This window comes from Dasypus novemcinctus, chromosome 18, assembly GCF_030445035.2.
Source record: "Dasypus novemcinctus isolate mDasNov1 chromosome 18, mDasNov1.1.hap2, whole genome shotgun sequence".
In the NCBI taxonomy this organism is placed as follows: domain Eukaryota; kingdom Metazoa; phylum Chordata; class Mammalia; order Cingulata; family Dasypodidae; genus Dasypus; species Dasypus novemcinctus.
This window is the reverse complement of record NC_080690.1, coordinates 22,124,090-22,140,575: the sequence shown is the minus strand read 5'-3', so window position 1 is coordinate 22,140,575 and position 16,486 is coordinate 22,124,090. Positions and strand designations below refer to the sequence as shown.

The 16,486-nt window shown below is 52.8% G+C and overlaps 2 protein-coding genes across 8 annotated transcripts in view; both read left to right on the top strand.

Annotated features, from left to right (window-relative positions):
* Nucleotides 1-11,200, top strand: part of DUS2 (dihydrouridine synthase 2) — a 38,164-nt gene extending 26,964 nt beyond the window's left edge. For all 5 annotated transcript variants that reach the window (XM_058279822.2, XM_058279819.2, XM_058279818.2 and 2 more), the window contains 9 exons: nt 813-878; nt 1,046-1,116; nt 3,188-3,274; nt 4,510-4,678; nt 6,753-6,874; nt 8,159-8,308; nt 9,314-9,401; nt 10,421-10,494; nt 10,727-11,200. In XM_058279822.2, the coding sequence (XP_058135805.1) occupies nt 813-878; nt 1,046-1,116; nt 3,188-3,274; nt 4,510-4,678; nt 6,753-6,874; nt 8,159-8,308; nt 9,314-9,401; nt 10,421-10,494; nt 10,727-10,949 (1,050 nt within the window). In that variant the 3' untranslated portion in view covers nt 10,950-11,200. The remainder of the gene's footprint in view (nt 1-812; nt 879-1,045; nt 1,117-3,187; nt 3,275-4,509; nt 4,679-6,752; nt 6,875-8,158; nt 8,309-9,313; nt 9,402-10,420; nt 10,495-10,726) is intronic.
* Nucleotides 11,201-16,072: 4,872 nt separating this feature from the next.
* Nucleotides 16,073-16,486, top strand: part of NFATC3 (nuclear factor of activated T cells 3) — a 199,659-nt gene continuing 199,245 nt past the window's right edge. For all 3 annotated transcript variants that reach the window (XM_071209115.1, XM_071209116.1, XM_071209114.1), the window contains exon 1: nt 16,073-16,481. In XM_071209115.1, coding sequence (XP_071065216.1) covers nt 16,379-16,481 — 103 coding nt within the window. In that variant the 5' untranslated portion in view covers nt 16,073-16,378. The remainder of the gene's footprint in view (nt 16,482-16,486) is intronic.

The following is a 16,486-nucleotide window of genomic DNA, read 5'->3' as shown; positions in this document are numbered from 1 at the left end:
AAAATAGCCAGGTCACAGGCATACAGTTCCCCTAACTCCTCTGCACCTCTCTTCATCTCTGATTCCCCAGGGATCTGTTCTTGCTGCCTCCCTGTTCCTTTCCCGTATGATTTCTGGATTTTCTTTGAAGTTCTTTTGCAATGACTGTGCAAATAAGTACTTCTTAATATGTTAACAAGTTGTCTTTTCCTTTGTCAGCTTCACCTCTCTGACTCCTGTGAAGAGAGGGGCACATGAGGAAAGGGCCCAGGAGCTGTAAAGCCTTCCTGCTCACTCCCTTACTGGGTAGATCCTGGGAGAGCACTCATTGCCTTCTTTAGGCAGGAAGGAAGCTGTCAGCAGGGCATTCTTAACCAGGGCTAGGCCTCAGAATCATCTTCAGGGAGTATGATGGGCAGAGCCTTTTGAAAACACACATTCCTAAGCCCCTAGAGACTCATTCATGAAATGTGAGGTGGAACCCAAGATTCTATATTTCTTAAGCCTTCCAGGTGATTCTGATGCTTGGCAAAGGATCACTGTGTTCTACACAGGCATGCATACAGATCCACAATACACTGTCATTCATTCATTCATTCATTCAACAAATATAGGTGTACCATGGTGAGCCAAGAAGGGGTTCACTAGCTGGGGCTCTAGCACAGAACAAAGGCAGATTTCTCGTCCCATTGAGCTTATGTGTATGTGTGGAGTATACACACACATGTTGTCCATGTCACTGGGGTGTGCAAGCCTGTAGCAGAGTTAATTAGCATGAGCAGCTGTGGTTGTTAGTTCCAGAAGCGTCAGATACCCTTGTGTTCTCTCTGCAGATCCTTAGTACACTCGTTAAAGGGACGCGCAGACCTGTGACCTGCAAGATTCGCATCCTGCCATCGGTAAGAATGGTGTGCTACATTTGAAAGTCCATTCTCTCTGGTGATGTTGGATTTGGGAGTGCAGATGATTCTTGAGAACATGAATTAGGTTCAGGGGAGGGTGTGAAGCTGAGACCACTGTAGGACCTGGCAGCCTCTGTAACCACCCTGATGGTCCTATTCCTCAGCTGGAGGAAACCCTGAGCCTTGTGAAGCGGATCGAGAGGACTGGCATTGCCGCCATTGCAGTTCATGGGAGGTGAGTGGCCGCCTTGTCGGAAGAGAATGGTGCTCAGCCATCTCAGTGATCCTTTACCAGACCTGAGGGGAAGAATATACCCTTTCTCCATCTTCAGCCTGCCTCTGACTAGCTCTTTGATATCCCACGAGATGAGAGGGCAGTCAAACTCTATGGGCTTGTACTTTTCTTCATTCACTGCACCGGGCACTGCACCGAGCTTCTGAGACCCAGAGTGACCAAGTGGAAAGAGAAATGCTCTTCTCCGGATGTATAAATGGTACCCATTGAATGATTTGCTCAAAATTATTATCATGCACCCAGGAAGTGGTGGAATTAGAACCCTGACCCTGAATCTCACCCCCCCCCCCACTATTTTGAGCAATGGCTTTTCCCTCAAATGACCTCAGGCAGACTGCTGTTCTTTTAAAGGCATGGCCTATTTTGTCTGTCCTTACCGCACTGTTAGCTGTCACAATGGACACTTTAAACAGTCCTTATTATCTGTAGCTAATGTGCTCTCTGCTGAGAGCTGAAGTGTTGCTGAAGGCTACCCTCAGTTTCCCAGTCAAACTTGCTCCCTGCATCTGGGGATGCCCTTTCAGGGGCTAGTTGTGTCTATTACAGCATTTTCAGAAAAGGGAGCCCAGAATTCCAACATATAAAACAGAAAAGCAGAGCTCCTTGAGTTGAAGCCAGGAATAGGGGGTGAGGCACCATACCCATATGCAGATTTGTGCCTCTCTCCCAAGGTAGCAGGCTTCAGACTCTGACTGCCTGGATTCAGATCCTAGCTCTGCTCCTTATTAGCTCTGTGTCCTTAGGCAAATCACTTAACCTCTCTGAAATACACATTCCTCATCTGGAGATTAAGACAATAATTTCTGCCTTACAGGGTTGTTGTGAGAATTTTATGAAATTGTGAATATAAAACCTCAGTGCCTGGTATATTGCAGTCTAGCTCTCTTTTATTTTTAGTTTCTGGGGCCAGGTATTGAGTCCAGGACCTCGTATGTGGGAAGCCAGTGCTCAATTGCTGAGCCACATTGGCTCCCCTGAGTTGGTTTTTTCATTTGCTTGTTTGTTTTTTTGTTTTTTAGGAGGCACCAGGGCTCGAACCCGGGACCTCCCATGTAGGAAACAGGCACTCAACTGCTCGAGCCACATCTGCTCCCTGTATTCTCTTAATAAATGAAGCTATAACTTTTATCAGTAGTTGGAAACAGTAGGAAAATAGATTTGGGCAAGTCTGAGGAAGGACTTTCTGGCCTTCAGAGCTGTTGAGGATAGGCTAAAACTGGCTGTTAAGGGTGTGGGAGGAAGGACAGACTGGACTGAGAGGCCCTGGGGCCCCTCACCCCCTTGTCGAGGAGTATAGCAGAGGGAATACTCTCAGACCAAGACCTGCATAAGAGCTCTCTGGTTGACTACCTCTCCTGGTTTTCCCTAAGTACAGCTTAGGTCATGGCCCATCTCAATATCCCTAAGGATCTTTCTTTCATACACAAAAACTTCTTGCAGCTGGCCTTGGAAGACCTTGGAAAGGATTGCGGCGTCCTGTGGCCCCTGTGGCTCGTCATGACAGCCGTGGGCTGCTCTGGCCGCCCTGGGTGTGTGGCTTACCCTGTACCAGGTGCCCTTCCCCCGGATCAGCTGTGCAACTTGGTCCCGGCATTGGCAGCTGTGTGGGAGTGGCCAGTCTGAGTAGCAGCAACTGTTCCCAGTCCCTTGGGGAGGGCATGACCAGGACAGTAGGAACAGCATTCTCATCTCTGGCAAAGGCAAGGGGAAGCCAGGGAAAGGCAATGTGACCTTGGGAGCCAGGCCACGCACATAGGCCTCTTGCAGCCATGCCTCACCTGCACGCCTCTGAGAGCTGGACTTGCCTTCTCAACATGGATTTATGCTGCTCTTGCCCCTCACTACAAAGTTTTTCCCCAGAGAGCCATCCCTTGCAGCTCTGTCCTCAGTGGCCACTTGGCCTTCATGAGGTCCAGTAGAGAATATAGTGGGCGTGACCAGGGTGACCCTGTATGGGCTGTGATTTGGCCTTTGGCACTCAACCCTGAGCCCTATCTTCTGTATTTCCAAGGAAGCGGGATGAGCGACCTCAGCACCCTGTCAACTGTGAGACCATCAAAGCTATTGCTGAAACCCTCTCCATTCCTGTCATAGCCAAGTAAGCCAAGCCTCTTCATTTACTTTTTTATGCCCTACCTCTTACAAAAGAGATTCAAGCATGAATACAGAAAATGAAATGAGAGAGCATAAAGCAATGACCTTATGGGAAAAGGAAAAAGGGTGGGATGAAAAATGAAATTGGGAATGGTGCTGAAAAGTACCTGTCATGTAAGTCAGGCCCTTTGGCATCTAGTGAGTGGCAGATGTAGGTGTGTAGTAGGCAGGGGATCAGGACTTTCCAATGGATGGTGGGGGTGGGAGTGTTCAGCTGGCAGGGAGAACCAGAAGGTGACCACTGAAGCAAGCCTAGGGGATGGTGATGTAATACCCAGTGTTAGGTGTGCTAGGCATAGGGAGCCACATAAGGAATGCGAGGAGTCCCAGGCCAGAGCACAGACAGCTGTGGCTCAGGGAGGTGATGGCATGTCACAGTCAGAAGCCCAGGCAGGTTCATCAGGCAGCTACAGGATCAGGAACCCCGACTGGCAAGTGTGAGGTACTGATGCCCAGACCAAAGGCTTAGTAGTGAACAGCACCCAGTTGCCCCTTGGTAGCTGGTCTGAGTAGGCCAGTTAGGAGTCCAACTCAGCCCTGCACCTTAGTTGAGCACAGAACCTATTGGGAGGGTGGGAACAGGGAACCTCCGAAGCCCTGACACTCTCCCCAGTCCCATCTCCCAACCCCACGTGACTGTTTCAGGGCTGTTTCTATTTCTTCACCTGGTTCCTGATAAAACAAATGAGAACAGTGGTGTCCAAGGGGGCCCTTGGAGCAGCCAGGTACAGCAGGGGAAATAGGGACCAAACTGGGCCTCCTTCTTTCCTCTCCAGGTCACAATGTGTCTGTTACCCTCTGCAAGATTTTAACGTAGCCTTTAGTGACCACATAGGTGATCACCTAGCTTGGGGGTTTGCCTGTGGTCCCAGTACTCAGTTTTAGACCCATGTCTTCAGATTGGGCTGGTTTTAGCCATTGTTTAGGAGAAGGGAGGAAGAAAATAAAATTTCCATAATACTTACTACATGCCAGTCATAGTTTGGCCTACTTTGTATGCATTTTCTCAGTCCTCCTAGCTTCACAGTGGAGTATATATTATAATTCCCACTGTACCAAAACTCAGAGCAGAAGAGACTTGCCCAAAGCCACACAGTTAATGAGTGGCAGATCTAGGAGTTCCTTTTTTTTCCTGAAAACGCTGATGGAGATACCTCTGACCCCCTTGTTGGCTTTCAGTGGTGGATCTCATGACCACATCCAAGAGTATCTGGACATAGAGGACTTTCGACAAGCCACGGCAGCCTCTTCAGTGATGGTAGCCCGAGCTGCCATGTGGAACCCATCTGTCTTCCTCAAGGAGGGGCTACGGCCCTTGGAGGAGGTCATGCAGAAGTACATCAGATATGTATGTTGCAGCACTTTCTCAAAACAAACATTTCTCACGGTCTGCCACATTCCTGCAGAAAGCACTTTGTGTGAGCCCACAGCTACCAGTAGCCTTTGTTGTTCCTGTCCTTTTAGTTCTTATAGATGCAGTTTTGGGGTCTCCTCAGCTGCAATATGAAGAGAGGATGCTGGGATACATGCCCCTACATCACCTCCTTCTAAAGCTTCCAGAGGTGTGGTGGTCATAGCAAGGATCTTCTGGATCCAGGATACTATTGGGAGCTCCAGCATGTGCTGTCTTTCTCACACACACCACATATATATGTGTGCATGCACAATAATAATGGAATTTGTTTCACTGAGGATTTCATGCCAGTGGGTTGTTGCAGGAGCATCCACAACCAGGAGGGCCCATTGTAGCTGTTCATGTTTAAAACAGATGGTCTCTATAGTGATTGCTCCCCTGGTTATCAGTCAAAATCACTTCCCAGAATGCTTTAATCTCTGAACCTCTCCTTACGGAAGTTTTTTCTAAACCATTTTTTTCTCACTGGGAGGTTGATGGTGTTGCCAGGGCCATTTCTTTATAAAGGAATTTTTTGACAAGTTCATTTGTCCTGTGACTTTGACACAGTCCTGGAACTCTAGGGGCAAAAGCAGTGAGCACTCCCAAATTCTACAGTGAGTGGAGCCTGAACAGAGGATGTAGCCCTTACATAGAACAGACTTCCACCCCCTGCTTCAGTCCTGGGGCTTATATTTGCCTGGAAGGGTCAAGGGGTTTCATAGATTCTCGGACTGCCTGTGCCCTCTCCAACCCATGGCTGTGCCTGGGAAGATGTGGTTACCTTGCTATGTGAGTATTCTTGTGGCTGCACAAGCTGGGAATGGAAGGATGCCCTGAGACTTGTGTCCAGAGCTAGGCAGTCTCTGTCCTGGAGCCTCCCTGGCTCAAGGCTGCAGCCCTCATACTGTCCTCATCCCTTTGGTTCTGGGTGCCTGTTTGGGCAGGTGGGTGACCACCAGGCCTGCAAATGGCCTAGGTCAGCCATTGGCAAGGGGGCAGTCATTTGCCTCAGCCCAAGTGAACAGTCTAGCTCTTCAGCAGTGTTGAACTTGTTCACCAGGTGAAAGATGATGTTATCATTCATGCCCAGCCTGTCCTTTGGCAGCTCCTCAAGAGGATGTGTTGTCACAAAGAGAGGGAGTGGTTTTCAAGCATAGGCAAGGCTGCATCTGGTGCAGCCAGGTACCTTCTATCCCAAACAAGCTGAATCAAGGCCTTGCCGCCAGCTGTGGCTTACCCATTTATTCTCCACTTTGTACTGACCCTGACACGGCACCTTCCCAGGCACTGAAGACATAGGCCCAGGTAGAGATGGTGGAACTGTGGGGATAGAGGGTAGAAGGGGTTCTGGAGGACTGGGGCAGCCTTTATCACCACTGCTGTGTAACAGAGATGTGTTAGCTTTCTTTCTCCCTTGCCCTGCCCCAGCCAGGTGGCTTTCCACTGGGTATCCCTGGGCAGTAATCTTGCCTCCCTAAGGCTTTGTGTCCCAGTCTGAAGAATAGTGGGAACAGCTCCATCTCACACTTGAAAAATAAATGAAGTGACAAGTGACATTTATGAACATGCTTGGTAAATGGTCCTGTGCTTTATATCTGTAAGAGGAAATTGGAGAGAGGCTGTTTAAGATGTGGGAAGGTAATAAGAAAATCTCATCCCTGTCCTGAGATGGACATGCCAAAACCAGAGGTTTGGCTTGTTTTCCTTCCCCCTCTCTTTAGTCCCTCCTGTCTATACTCCTGAAGATACCCAGCAGCAGGTCCTTTGGGTAGCCTGTGGTGGCTGAGGCAGGAGGGGGCTTCCTGCACTTCTGGGCTTCAGGTGGGCTGTTGAGTAGAGATGTTCCTGATTGTGGGCCTCACCTGTGGCCCTCAAGCTTTGTACCACGACCTGGAGGAGCAGATGGCTGGGATGGAGGTGGCTCTTCTTATGGGGTCACATGGTCTTGGCTGTAAGCACCTCTTTTGCCTCCTTTATCCGCCTCTTCCTGCCATCAGAGCATAGCTCATGCCAGTTCTTTTCTCAGGCTGTGCAGTATGACAACCACTATACCAACACCAAGTACTGCTTGTGCCAGATGCTAAGAGAACAACTGGAGTCACCCCAGGGAAGGTTGCTCCATGCCGCCCAGTCTTCTCAGGAAATTTGGTGAGAGGGTTAATGTGCTATCCATCTTTCCTTATAGATGTTGCCCAGGCTTGACCCTGAGCCCTAAGCTTATCCCTACCAGGGGTCCAGGGACAGCCTCTGGAGGTAGATGTGTAGGGGTGAGGGGCATTGCAGCTTAGTCTCACAGAAGGGGATACTTTCAAGGCTTTGGAACTTTTCATTCGTGGACTGATCTTAGCAACAGAGTTTTGGGAACTAGGTACTAGTAGGATGGAGGAATGTAAGGGCTGGGTTTGGGAATTCGTGGAGAGGAACGGGCTTTCCACATAATGGACTGGTCACATACCAGGCTGCCAAGACCTGATGGTCAGGAGAGTTGGGAGAATAGAGCCCCTGGCCTGAGCCTGTATCCATACCCGATCACCCTGAAGTATGAGAGGCCACCCTTTCATCCTGTAGATCAGATCTAGCTCCAACTCAGGCAGTTGACACAGGCTGGTACAATTAGGCCTTGTCCCTGTTCCCATAACTCCCTGCCTACCCACCTGCTTCCACACCTCTACTACTGTGGTGACACTGGATCTCCTGCCTGGAATGCTCTTTCCCATCACTTTGGCTCTCTATATCCTACCTCCTCCAAAGAAGCCTTTCTGAAGCATTCTTGTCCCCAGGGACTCATCTTCTTGAAGGTCCTATAGCCCTCAAAGTGATTTCTAGAAGGGAAAAGGCTTGCCAGAAACCTCCTCCTCACTCTGGGCTTGTGATGTTGCTTCTGTCCCTACCCAGCATGGCTTAACGAGCTTGACCCATTTGTCTTGGGAGCTCAAGAGAAACAGTAGAACTTTGTAGCTCTGGGTGAGAGACCTCAGAGGGCACCCAGTTTAGGCTTGGCCTATGGTAACTGCTTGTGGCTGGGGCAGGAGATGGGGAACCACTAGTAGTCAGGCCTCCATCTGTCTTTTTCTCCTGAGGGCAAACATGGGGATGAGACTGTGCATGCCTCAGGTGCTTGACCAGTTTAGGGTCAACTCACCATTGCTGGCTAGGGACACCTGCCTGTGTGTTCTTCCTCAGGAGAGAAGCTGGATCAAGTGGTAGGAATGACCTTTAGAACCTTTCCTTCCTCCGGGGCTCCCATTCACTCTCCATCTTCCAGTCCAGGCTGATCCAAGGTGTGGATAGGAAGCAACTTCAGATGGTCAGGCATTTTGGTGTATGTGTGAGGGCAGTAAATCGGGGGTGGGGGGGGGGGTCTGGGCTCCTGTAGTACCATGGATGCTGACTACACTAATGTGCTTGTCTATTCTGTTTCTCCCTCAATAGTGAGGCCTTTGGCCTTGGTGCCTTTTATGAGGAGACCACACGGGAGCTGGACACCCTGCAGGCCAAGCTCTTGGCCAGGACCCCAGAGGAGGCAGAGGAGCCAGCTGAAGACACCTCTGGTGTCATTAAGATGGCTGTCAAGTTTGACCGGTAGGTTTCCAGCTTGGCTTCAGCTTGGGCCAGGGCCAGTGCCCTCAGGATCTGGCTGGGCCAGCAAGCTGTCTGCTGTTCATGATTAATGCCAACCTTGGGGGCCACAGGTCTCCTTGGTTTGGACACTTGTTTTCAATTTTCAGCATCCCAAAGGCGGCACTAGGCAGCACTGTCAGGGCTGTGCATGTTGTCCCAAGGGTGACTAAACTCTACTTTTTCCTCTACCTACACCTCAGTTGGCTCTGCAACCCCTGCCCACACCCACTGCCCATCACCAGCCTGTGGTGTCCCTCTCTAGGCAGAAGTGGCTGATTATTGCCTTAGATGGTAACTCAGCTTTGAATGATGCCCTTGTCTCTGTCCTCTGCCTTCTGGGATCTGAGTCTTTTTCCAATCCCTCAGTCCAGACGAGGAGCCAATCTTGTCTGACAGTGGCTTGTTGGGGAAGGTGGCTGGGCAGTTATGTCGGAGGGAGCTCTCAGTGGGAAGCTGGAGCATGACCCCTCCCATCTGTCACCTTGTCATGGACTGACTCTGGAATCAGAGTCTGCTGTGTCCAAGGCAGCAGCTGGATCATCCTGACACTTGGCAGATGTAATCAGGGTGGGCACTGAACTAGATCTGTGATGATTCTGTCTGGCCACCTATGTGCCCCACCTCCACTCATTTCCCTCCTGATCTTATCTTGAGAGGCAAACTGGACTTCTTTCCGGGCTATTTGAAGGCTGTTTTCCAGACCAGGGTTCAGAGTCCTTGGAGTTCACTTCCCACCCTTAACCCCCAAGCATGCTGAAGCCCACCTGCCCTTTAGGTAGGACCCAGGCCCTAAGCCGCTGGTGGGGCAGGGATGGGAGCTGAAGGGAATAGGTATAGGAGCCTTAAGACAGCAGCCTGATGTCAGTTCCTCCAGGTCCTGCTGCTCCTGTCAGGAACCAAGTAGGGCCCCTGCTCGGGGAGGGAGTGGGATGGTGGGTGGGCCCTGACTCTCGCTCCTTTCCCCAGGAGAGCATACCCACCCCAGGTCACCCCCAAGATGTGCCTGTTGGAGTGGTGCCGGAGAGAGAAGTTGGCACAGCCTGTGTATGAAACGGTGAGTTCCTGGCTATGGCCTGCCCTGCAGCTACCCCTGCACCTGGCTCTGCAGCACTGTCACTGCCCAGCACACTCCTAGTTTGAACCCTAGACTCCATTCTGCTTGGCTGGAGGCTGGCCTTGCCCTCCATGGGCATGCAGAGATTGCAAGTGACGAGGCCAGTTGCTGGTAGGCCCTCCCCTCTTGTCAGTGGGTCTATTGTCCAGTTCAGGCCACTTTCAGACAACTGAGACGTCTTATGAAAGGGCCAATTGACTTAGAAAGGAAGTTCAAACCTAAAGTTAGGTAGACATCTTTGGACCAGGCTTCAGTCAATGGAACACAAAATTGGGCCCAAGATAAGAAGCTCTGGGGTGGAAACCTTGAGACAGTCTTGCTTGCCCTTCTCTGGTCCTCATGGCCATGGCTTGTTTAGATTGCTCCATTTCTTTTGGACTGGCCCCTTGTCTCCAGGCTTGTACTTTCTGGGCCTTGTGTCCCTCTTTTCCAGAATGGCTTTTCCAAAACACAAATCTAACCTCTTTCTCCTTTGCTCAAGTCTTCGTCAGCTCCTCAGTGCCTTTAGGATCAAGCCCCAGTACTTCAGTATGGAGCATGAGGTACCCCCCTCACCCCCCATGATTTTCTGCTTCAGATTTCATCCACTCAGCCCTCTGCTCCTGCCACATCACCTGGTTCCTCTGCCAGGTGTGACTTCTTTGCTCCCATCCTTGTCCCTTCTAACCCCTTTGCCATCTGGTGAACTCCTCCTTGTCTTTGGGGACCTGGCCTACCCAGATATCATCAGGGAAAGGCTCCTTCCATCCCTGACAGAACTCCTGACATACTGTGTTATTGTCATCTATTTGCCCTTTTTCCCCAGGCACTTCTACATGTAGCCTGGGGGCCCTTCATTTGACTTTGGTCGGAATTTCTTCCCTCTTCCTGCTTACAATGTGACCCTGGCAAGTGGGCCTCCAGGGCTAGTTCCCTTGCCCCTGTGCAGCCATCTCTGTTTCTTTTGCTCTTTGCACCAGGTTCAACGCCCCTTAGATCGCCTGTTCTGCTCTATTGTCACTGTCGCTGAGCAGAAGTATCAGTCCACCTCATGGTGAGTTCCCTTATGAGTAGGCATGAGGCTGGCTGTGGGGGGCCTGAACCCAGCAATGGCCTGGGGGGCTGGCGGGTGGTATGCCTGGGCAGTGGCATCCCTGAGCGGTGGCCCCTTACTCAGTATTGGCAGAGTCTCTGCCAAGGGTTGTAGAGTCAGGGCTTCCAGATTCTAGTCAGGCAACCAGGTGACCGGCCTGCTTGTCTTACTGCTCTATACCCCCTCTGCCCAGGGACAAGTCCAAGAAATTGGCGGAGCAGGCTGCTGCCATCGTCTGTCTGCGAAGCCAGGGCCTCCCTGAGGGTCGGCTTCGTGAGGAAAGCCCCTCCCTGCACAAGCGCAAGCGGGAGGCCCCTGACCAAGGCCCTGGGGACCCCGGAGCTCAGACGTCAACACTGCCTGGGGAGCTCTGCAAGAAGCCTGTTGTGGCCTTGGAAAGTGAAACCTGGCCCTAAGTGGCTGTGGGTGCCAGAACATGAACCAGACACCACTGGGCAATTTACTAGCTCTGCCTGGCAGGAATTAGAGATCCTGTGCCATCAGCCTGGAGCACGGGCCAAGGTGTGCCCATCTCTTTTGGTGGGCCCGAGTGGCAGGGCCAAGTTCTCAGTAACTTCAGTATTTTCTTTGAAAACAGGAGCTTTTCAGGTGGTACCTCCCATTTGACCTCAGTGCTGTGCAATAAAGACATCCTCACCCCCACCCACTTCAGTCTTGGGTAACTTAGCACATAGACTGTATCCTGGCAGAGGGTCTGTATCGAACTGCAGCTTCCTGAAGCTTATCTCCTATCCATCCTTAGGGGTCTGGATGGGGTTGGGGAAGGGGATGGGGTATCACCTTTCAGGCTCACTGAACTTGGCTGAGCCAGGAAGACCCAAGAAGACCATTCTGCTTGTGGCAAACCTAAGACACTGGGCATCAGTTGACTTTCCTGATGAGAGGTGATGTGAATTTGGGGGAAAGACTAGGGTAATGGTGCCCCAGTAACGGGCCAGCCCAGTGGAGTCAGGGGTGCTGGGCCTGACCCCCAGACACTCCTCCAAGCCTGACAGCTAGCTGGCTGCAGCTTGTATCCCTTAAGGTGCCTGCTATGGGAAGGGGATACTGGTGGCTGCCAATGACAGCAGTTTTGGGCCTTTGCAATTGCACACCCACACCACCTATCCCCACTCCCCCACCATCCCCCCTGGAACGGAAGGAAGTGGCAGATTCTCTTTATTTTTCTCCTGGCAGTGAGAAAACAAACAACTCATGGGGCCTCCCCCACTAACTGGGAGGGGCTTTCTGACCAAAGGTCCCTGCCCTGTGCCTCCCCCGCTTCCTCTGCTGTAAGCTGTAAACATGCTGCTTCTCTTCTCTTACAGGCGCTTCAGGGGAGGGGGGATTCCCCTCTGGGGCACAGGAGGCGCCCTGCTGCCAAGGCTGTGCCTTCTGCCCTCCTTCTCTCCTCTTGCTCTGTGGTAGCCCTGCACGGGCCTCAGGCCCCTGTGCCAGCCAGCAGCCCCTGGCCCTGCTGGCCTGGGAATCAAGGGTTGCGTGGGTGAGGCCTCTGTCTTGGTTTTGGTGTTGCCCCTTCCTGCCACCCACACTGGCTTTTTTTTTCTGTGTGCAGATAAGGATAAAGCATTACCTCCTTCCTCGCAGAGTACATTGCTGTTTGTGGGCAAGTCACTTGCAGTCATCTGTGGACCTGAGGGCCCTCCCCAGAGAAATGGGATCAGCTGTTCCCTGCTTGTGTGAGGCTGGATGGAAGAGAAATAGTCTGGCCTTTGATAGGGCATTGCATGACTAATGGGGCACTCCATGCTGAGGCTGCCTTAACTTCCCAGATTATAGCTCCTGGAGAACGGGCCCCACCTGGAGAAACACTGAGGCTTTGCCCAGCCCCAGTTACCAAGGTTTAGGCACCATTTATTTCTGATTTTTCTCATCAAATCAAAATACCCTCTTTGTCTTTTCTCATACCCCCACTGGAACAGGGAGACAGGCCCCAAGGGACATCAAGACCTGGCAGTCAGATCCTGTGGGAGGACCCTATGGAGGCAGGCACTTAGTCCCAAGGTCCACCTCCCTGGTGGTCTGGGCTCTGTCCTTAGGCCTCTTCTCCCACCACTGTGGCTTCCCTGGGGAAATCCCTTTTCTGGCAGGGTCAGGATTCTGGGAAGGAGGGCCAGAGGTCTGCTTCTTAGAGGCTGGGGTGTACAGGCTCTGAAGGCCCAGGGAAAGCACTGGGGAGAAGGTAAGCCAGAGGTGAGTCACTATTCTAGTCACCTTGATTGAGGGCTTCTCTTAGTGCATCACATTTTGGAGACAAGTGGTTTTGGTGTGGGTGGGTAAAGGAGGGATGAGTGGGAGAGGAAGGGATGAGTAAGGATGGAGAGGAAGGTAGACCTGCTACAGCCATGGCAAAAACAGTGGTCTTTGTACGAGAATGGGCAGGGAATGATTCCCTGCAGTCCTGACACTTAGGTCCTTCCAGGTCTCTCTCCAGCTCAGAACTCTTAGTAGCTCTCTGCTGCCCTCTGGATCAAGTCCAAACTCCTCAGCTTAGCATCTGAGGACAAAATGCTGACCCTGTCTTCCCAGCGCCCTGTGCTGACTTCAGCAACTAACTTTCTTAGACTGTAGTTGGCTCGTCTTATCCCCTTGCCCAGATTGGGAGTTGCTCAAGGACAGGCAGTTCCTGTGTTCCTTATAACTAGCCTTGGCATGGGAGTGGATAGCAGGCATAGAAGAGGAATCAAACAAGAGCTTTTGGGGTGTGTGTGTGTGTGACACTAGAGCGAGGACTTTTCTAAACTGTTTCCTGTAATATGGAACAAGGTGACTAGGCTTGGCAAGCTGTACCATCCCGTGGCTCTACCAGCGGGGATGGGGAGCCTTCAACAGTTGCGGCTTAGGATCAACCTTGTGGCAGCTGATGAAAGAAGATTGAATTTCCTTAAACCACAGGACTGGCTGGCAATTATGCAGGAGGGAGAGGTGGGATTCAGGGATCTTGTCTGCCAGTCTGGCCCAATCTGACGTTCCGTTAACTGCAGAGCCCCCAGCCATTGCTGCGTTTCTTACAAAGGTGGTGACACTTGCCCTGCAGTCAGTGCCCACTCCTGCCCCAGCCCTTAATACTCCAGGTTCTCAGTTTTCTCCTGTATCAAAAGTCCTGTTGCTAAGACATGACCCCTTCTAAGTGTCCACCAGGTGGTCAGTGTTACATCTCTAAACATTTCATGAATAGGTGAACTTTTCAAGCCATCTACATCTTTGTAATCCCTTGCCAGCAGTGAGGCTGACATACCCAGGGTCTCCCTCCACAGTCCCCCTGGGGCCTGGCTGGCTGGGCCCCTGGTTTAAATCATGTCTGGAGAATAGGGGGACTAGATAAAGGCCCATTTTCTCAATTTGGCAACCAGGGAGGATATGGGGGGAGGTCACATCCTAAGGTTGCACTAAGTCTTTTATGGGGAGTAGGTGAGCTGGACAAGTGCCTGGACCTCCAGGACCATGTAACATGTGGTACTAATAGGACGGCCAGCCATTTGCTTGGGACAGAGGACTGCAGAGCTGGTATAGTGTTTAGGCTCCAAGATCCAGTCAGGTCCTTAAGACTGGAGATCCTCTGAAGGCAGGACAACTTTTGATAGGATATTCCATCCACCTAATACACTTTCCCCTTGGCAGCTCGTAACTCCTGCCTCTAACCTTCCTCTGTCCAGTGATCCATCCAGAATTCTGACCATGTAATTCCCATGTTCTAAACTCTCCCATGGCTCCCTTCCGCCCTCAGGATAAAGTCTAGACATCTTGCAGCAGCCTCCAGTACTCTGTCTACTCATGTGGCCTCAGTTATGGCTGCTGCCCACTGCAGGTACTTACTTGTCTCCAAGTCTTTGGAAATCTTTTCTCTGCCTGGAACAACCTTCCTCATCCCATGCCCATCTCTCCAGTTCCTAATGATGCCTGGTAACAGGCCTTGCAGGCTGGGGGATTACAAACCTCTGAGCTCCCCCACTGCCTTAACCTCTGGGCAATAATCATAGATTTTTTTGTCCTCCTGCCCCCCCAAACCCAATCCCCCCCCAGCCTCCCTACCACCCCTACCACCCCTATCTCTCTACCCCCATACTTCCCCCTGCCCAGCACAGACAGGTTTGTGTGCACCAGATACTGGGCAGGAATAGTTCCCTGACTGAAGGAATGAATCAACTGAAGCTGAACAAACATCTTGTGCTCTGAACATTACTAGTCCTGACCCTCTTCTGGTTTACCCCTTAGGGCTCCCGGTTGTGTATCAGCTCAAATATTGACACCTCTGCATGGAACTCTGCCTTATCTTCTTCTCCCAGGGACTTTGTGGGAGGTGTGGGATGTGTCGTGCTTTGTGAGGAGGCATTCCCGGGGCTTTGCACCTGCACCCAAGCCTCTGAGACTGTAGCACCTTGGGTTCCTCAGGCAACAGGCATTTAGGGATGCTCTGCCCTGCGGGCCCTGCACCACCACCTTAGAGCTGGGAGAGCGGGTCACTGCCGCCTCTCTATACTCCCGGTCCACCCTGCGCCTCAGTGGAGCCCTAAGTAAACAAGCCAGGCTCAGCGTCCCCAGACGCAGACTCCACCCCAGGCCTCAGGTGTAGGCGTCTTGGGCTGTCCCGGGGGAAGACAGCCCACCCCCCCCCCCTCCCCCGGGAGGGCTCGAAAGCAAAATGGTTCTTCAGACAAAGCTCACTTCCTCCCATTTGGGATGGCACAATCTCTCTTTCCTTCATGGTTATACCCCAGGATGCAGAGGTCACAGCCTATGAGTAGCGCCAACTCACGACGGGGACTTTCCCGCTCAGTCTGCACGGTTAGCAGCAGGGGAGAGTCCCTGCCCGACCGGCTTTGCCGAGGCCTCCAATGTGCGAGCTGTCCCTAGGGAGCAGCTGCCAGGCCGGCTCATGGGGGCAGACGAAGGCGCAGCCACCCAGGCATTAGCCCCGCCTTTGACGGGTGGGTCTACAGCGACGGTTTGCTCAGGCTTGGGACTCATCTCTCAACCCAGGTCTCCTCCGGGTACCCCATTTAGTTTGAGGTTCAGTCCGATCTCAGTCGCCTGGAGACTCCGCCTTTAATGTAGCGGGGATGGGGGTGTGCGAATGGCATCCAGGTAACCTCGCGGGGTCCTGATACCCTCTCCAAATCCAGCCACCAGTAATAAACAGGGTGCACCCACCCCCGACCGCATCCAGAATCCCAGGGCTCTCGCGCCCCTTCCTCGACGTGAACTCGGCCCAATAATTAAAGGAGCCTTCTAGGTTGACCGATGGTGGGCTCCACAATTCAGTCAAATAGGGCTATCGATCGCGCATCCAGGTGCCAGGGTGTGGTTTCGGAATCGCGGAAGACGTAGAGGCCAAACTACAACTCCCGAGAGGTGAGCTAGACGCTCCAGCTCTCGTATTCACGTGACTTCCTTCTCGCGGAGAGGGCGTCAGGGGGTAGGCCGGCGGGGGGCGGGGCCCTCGGCGACCGGCCCGCGGTGTCAGTGGCCAATGGGCAGCCCGGCCCGATGAGCGCGCGTAGGGGGCGGGGCCGGGCGCGCGACCCGGCGCGGGAGCGCGCTGGCGGCGGCGGTGGCGGAGGCTACTGTTGGGGGGCGGGGAGCGTCGGTTGAGGCTACGGTGGCGGCCGAGGCACCGGCAACTGGCGGCGGTGGCTCTTGGTGCGGCTCGTCGCGCGGCCAGCTCTTGATTTCGGGGCGGAACGCTCCGTGTCGCGGGCCCCGCCCGGAAAGTTTGCAGCGGAGCCGCGACCTCTTGGCCCCTCGGCCCGGCATGAAGCGGCGCTGAGGAGCCGCTGCCGCCGCCGCCGCCTAAGGAGGAGCCGCAGCAGCCTGGGCCACGCCGATGACTACTGCAAACTGTGGCGCCCACGACGAGCTCGACTTTAAACTCGTCTTTGACGAGGACGGGGTGCCGGCGCCGCCGCCCTCGGGCCCGCGGCCTGCAGGTGAG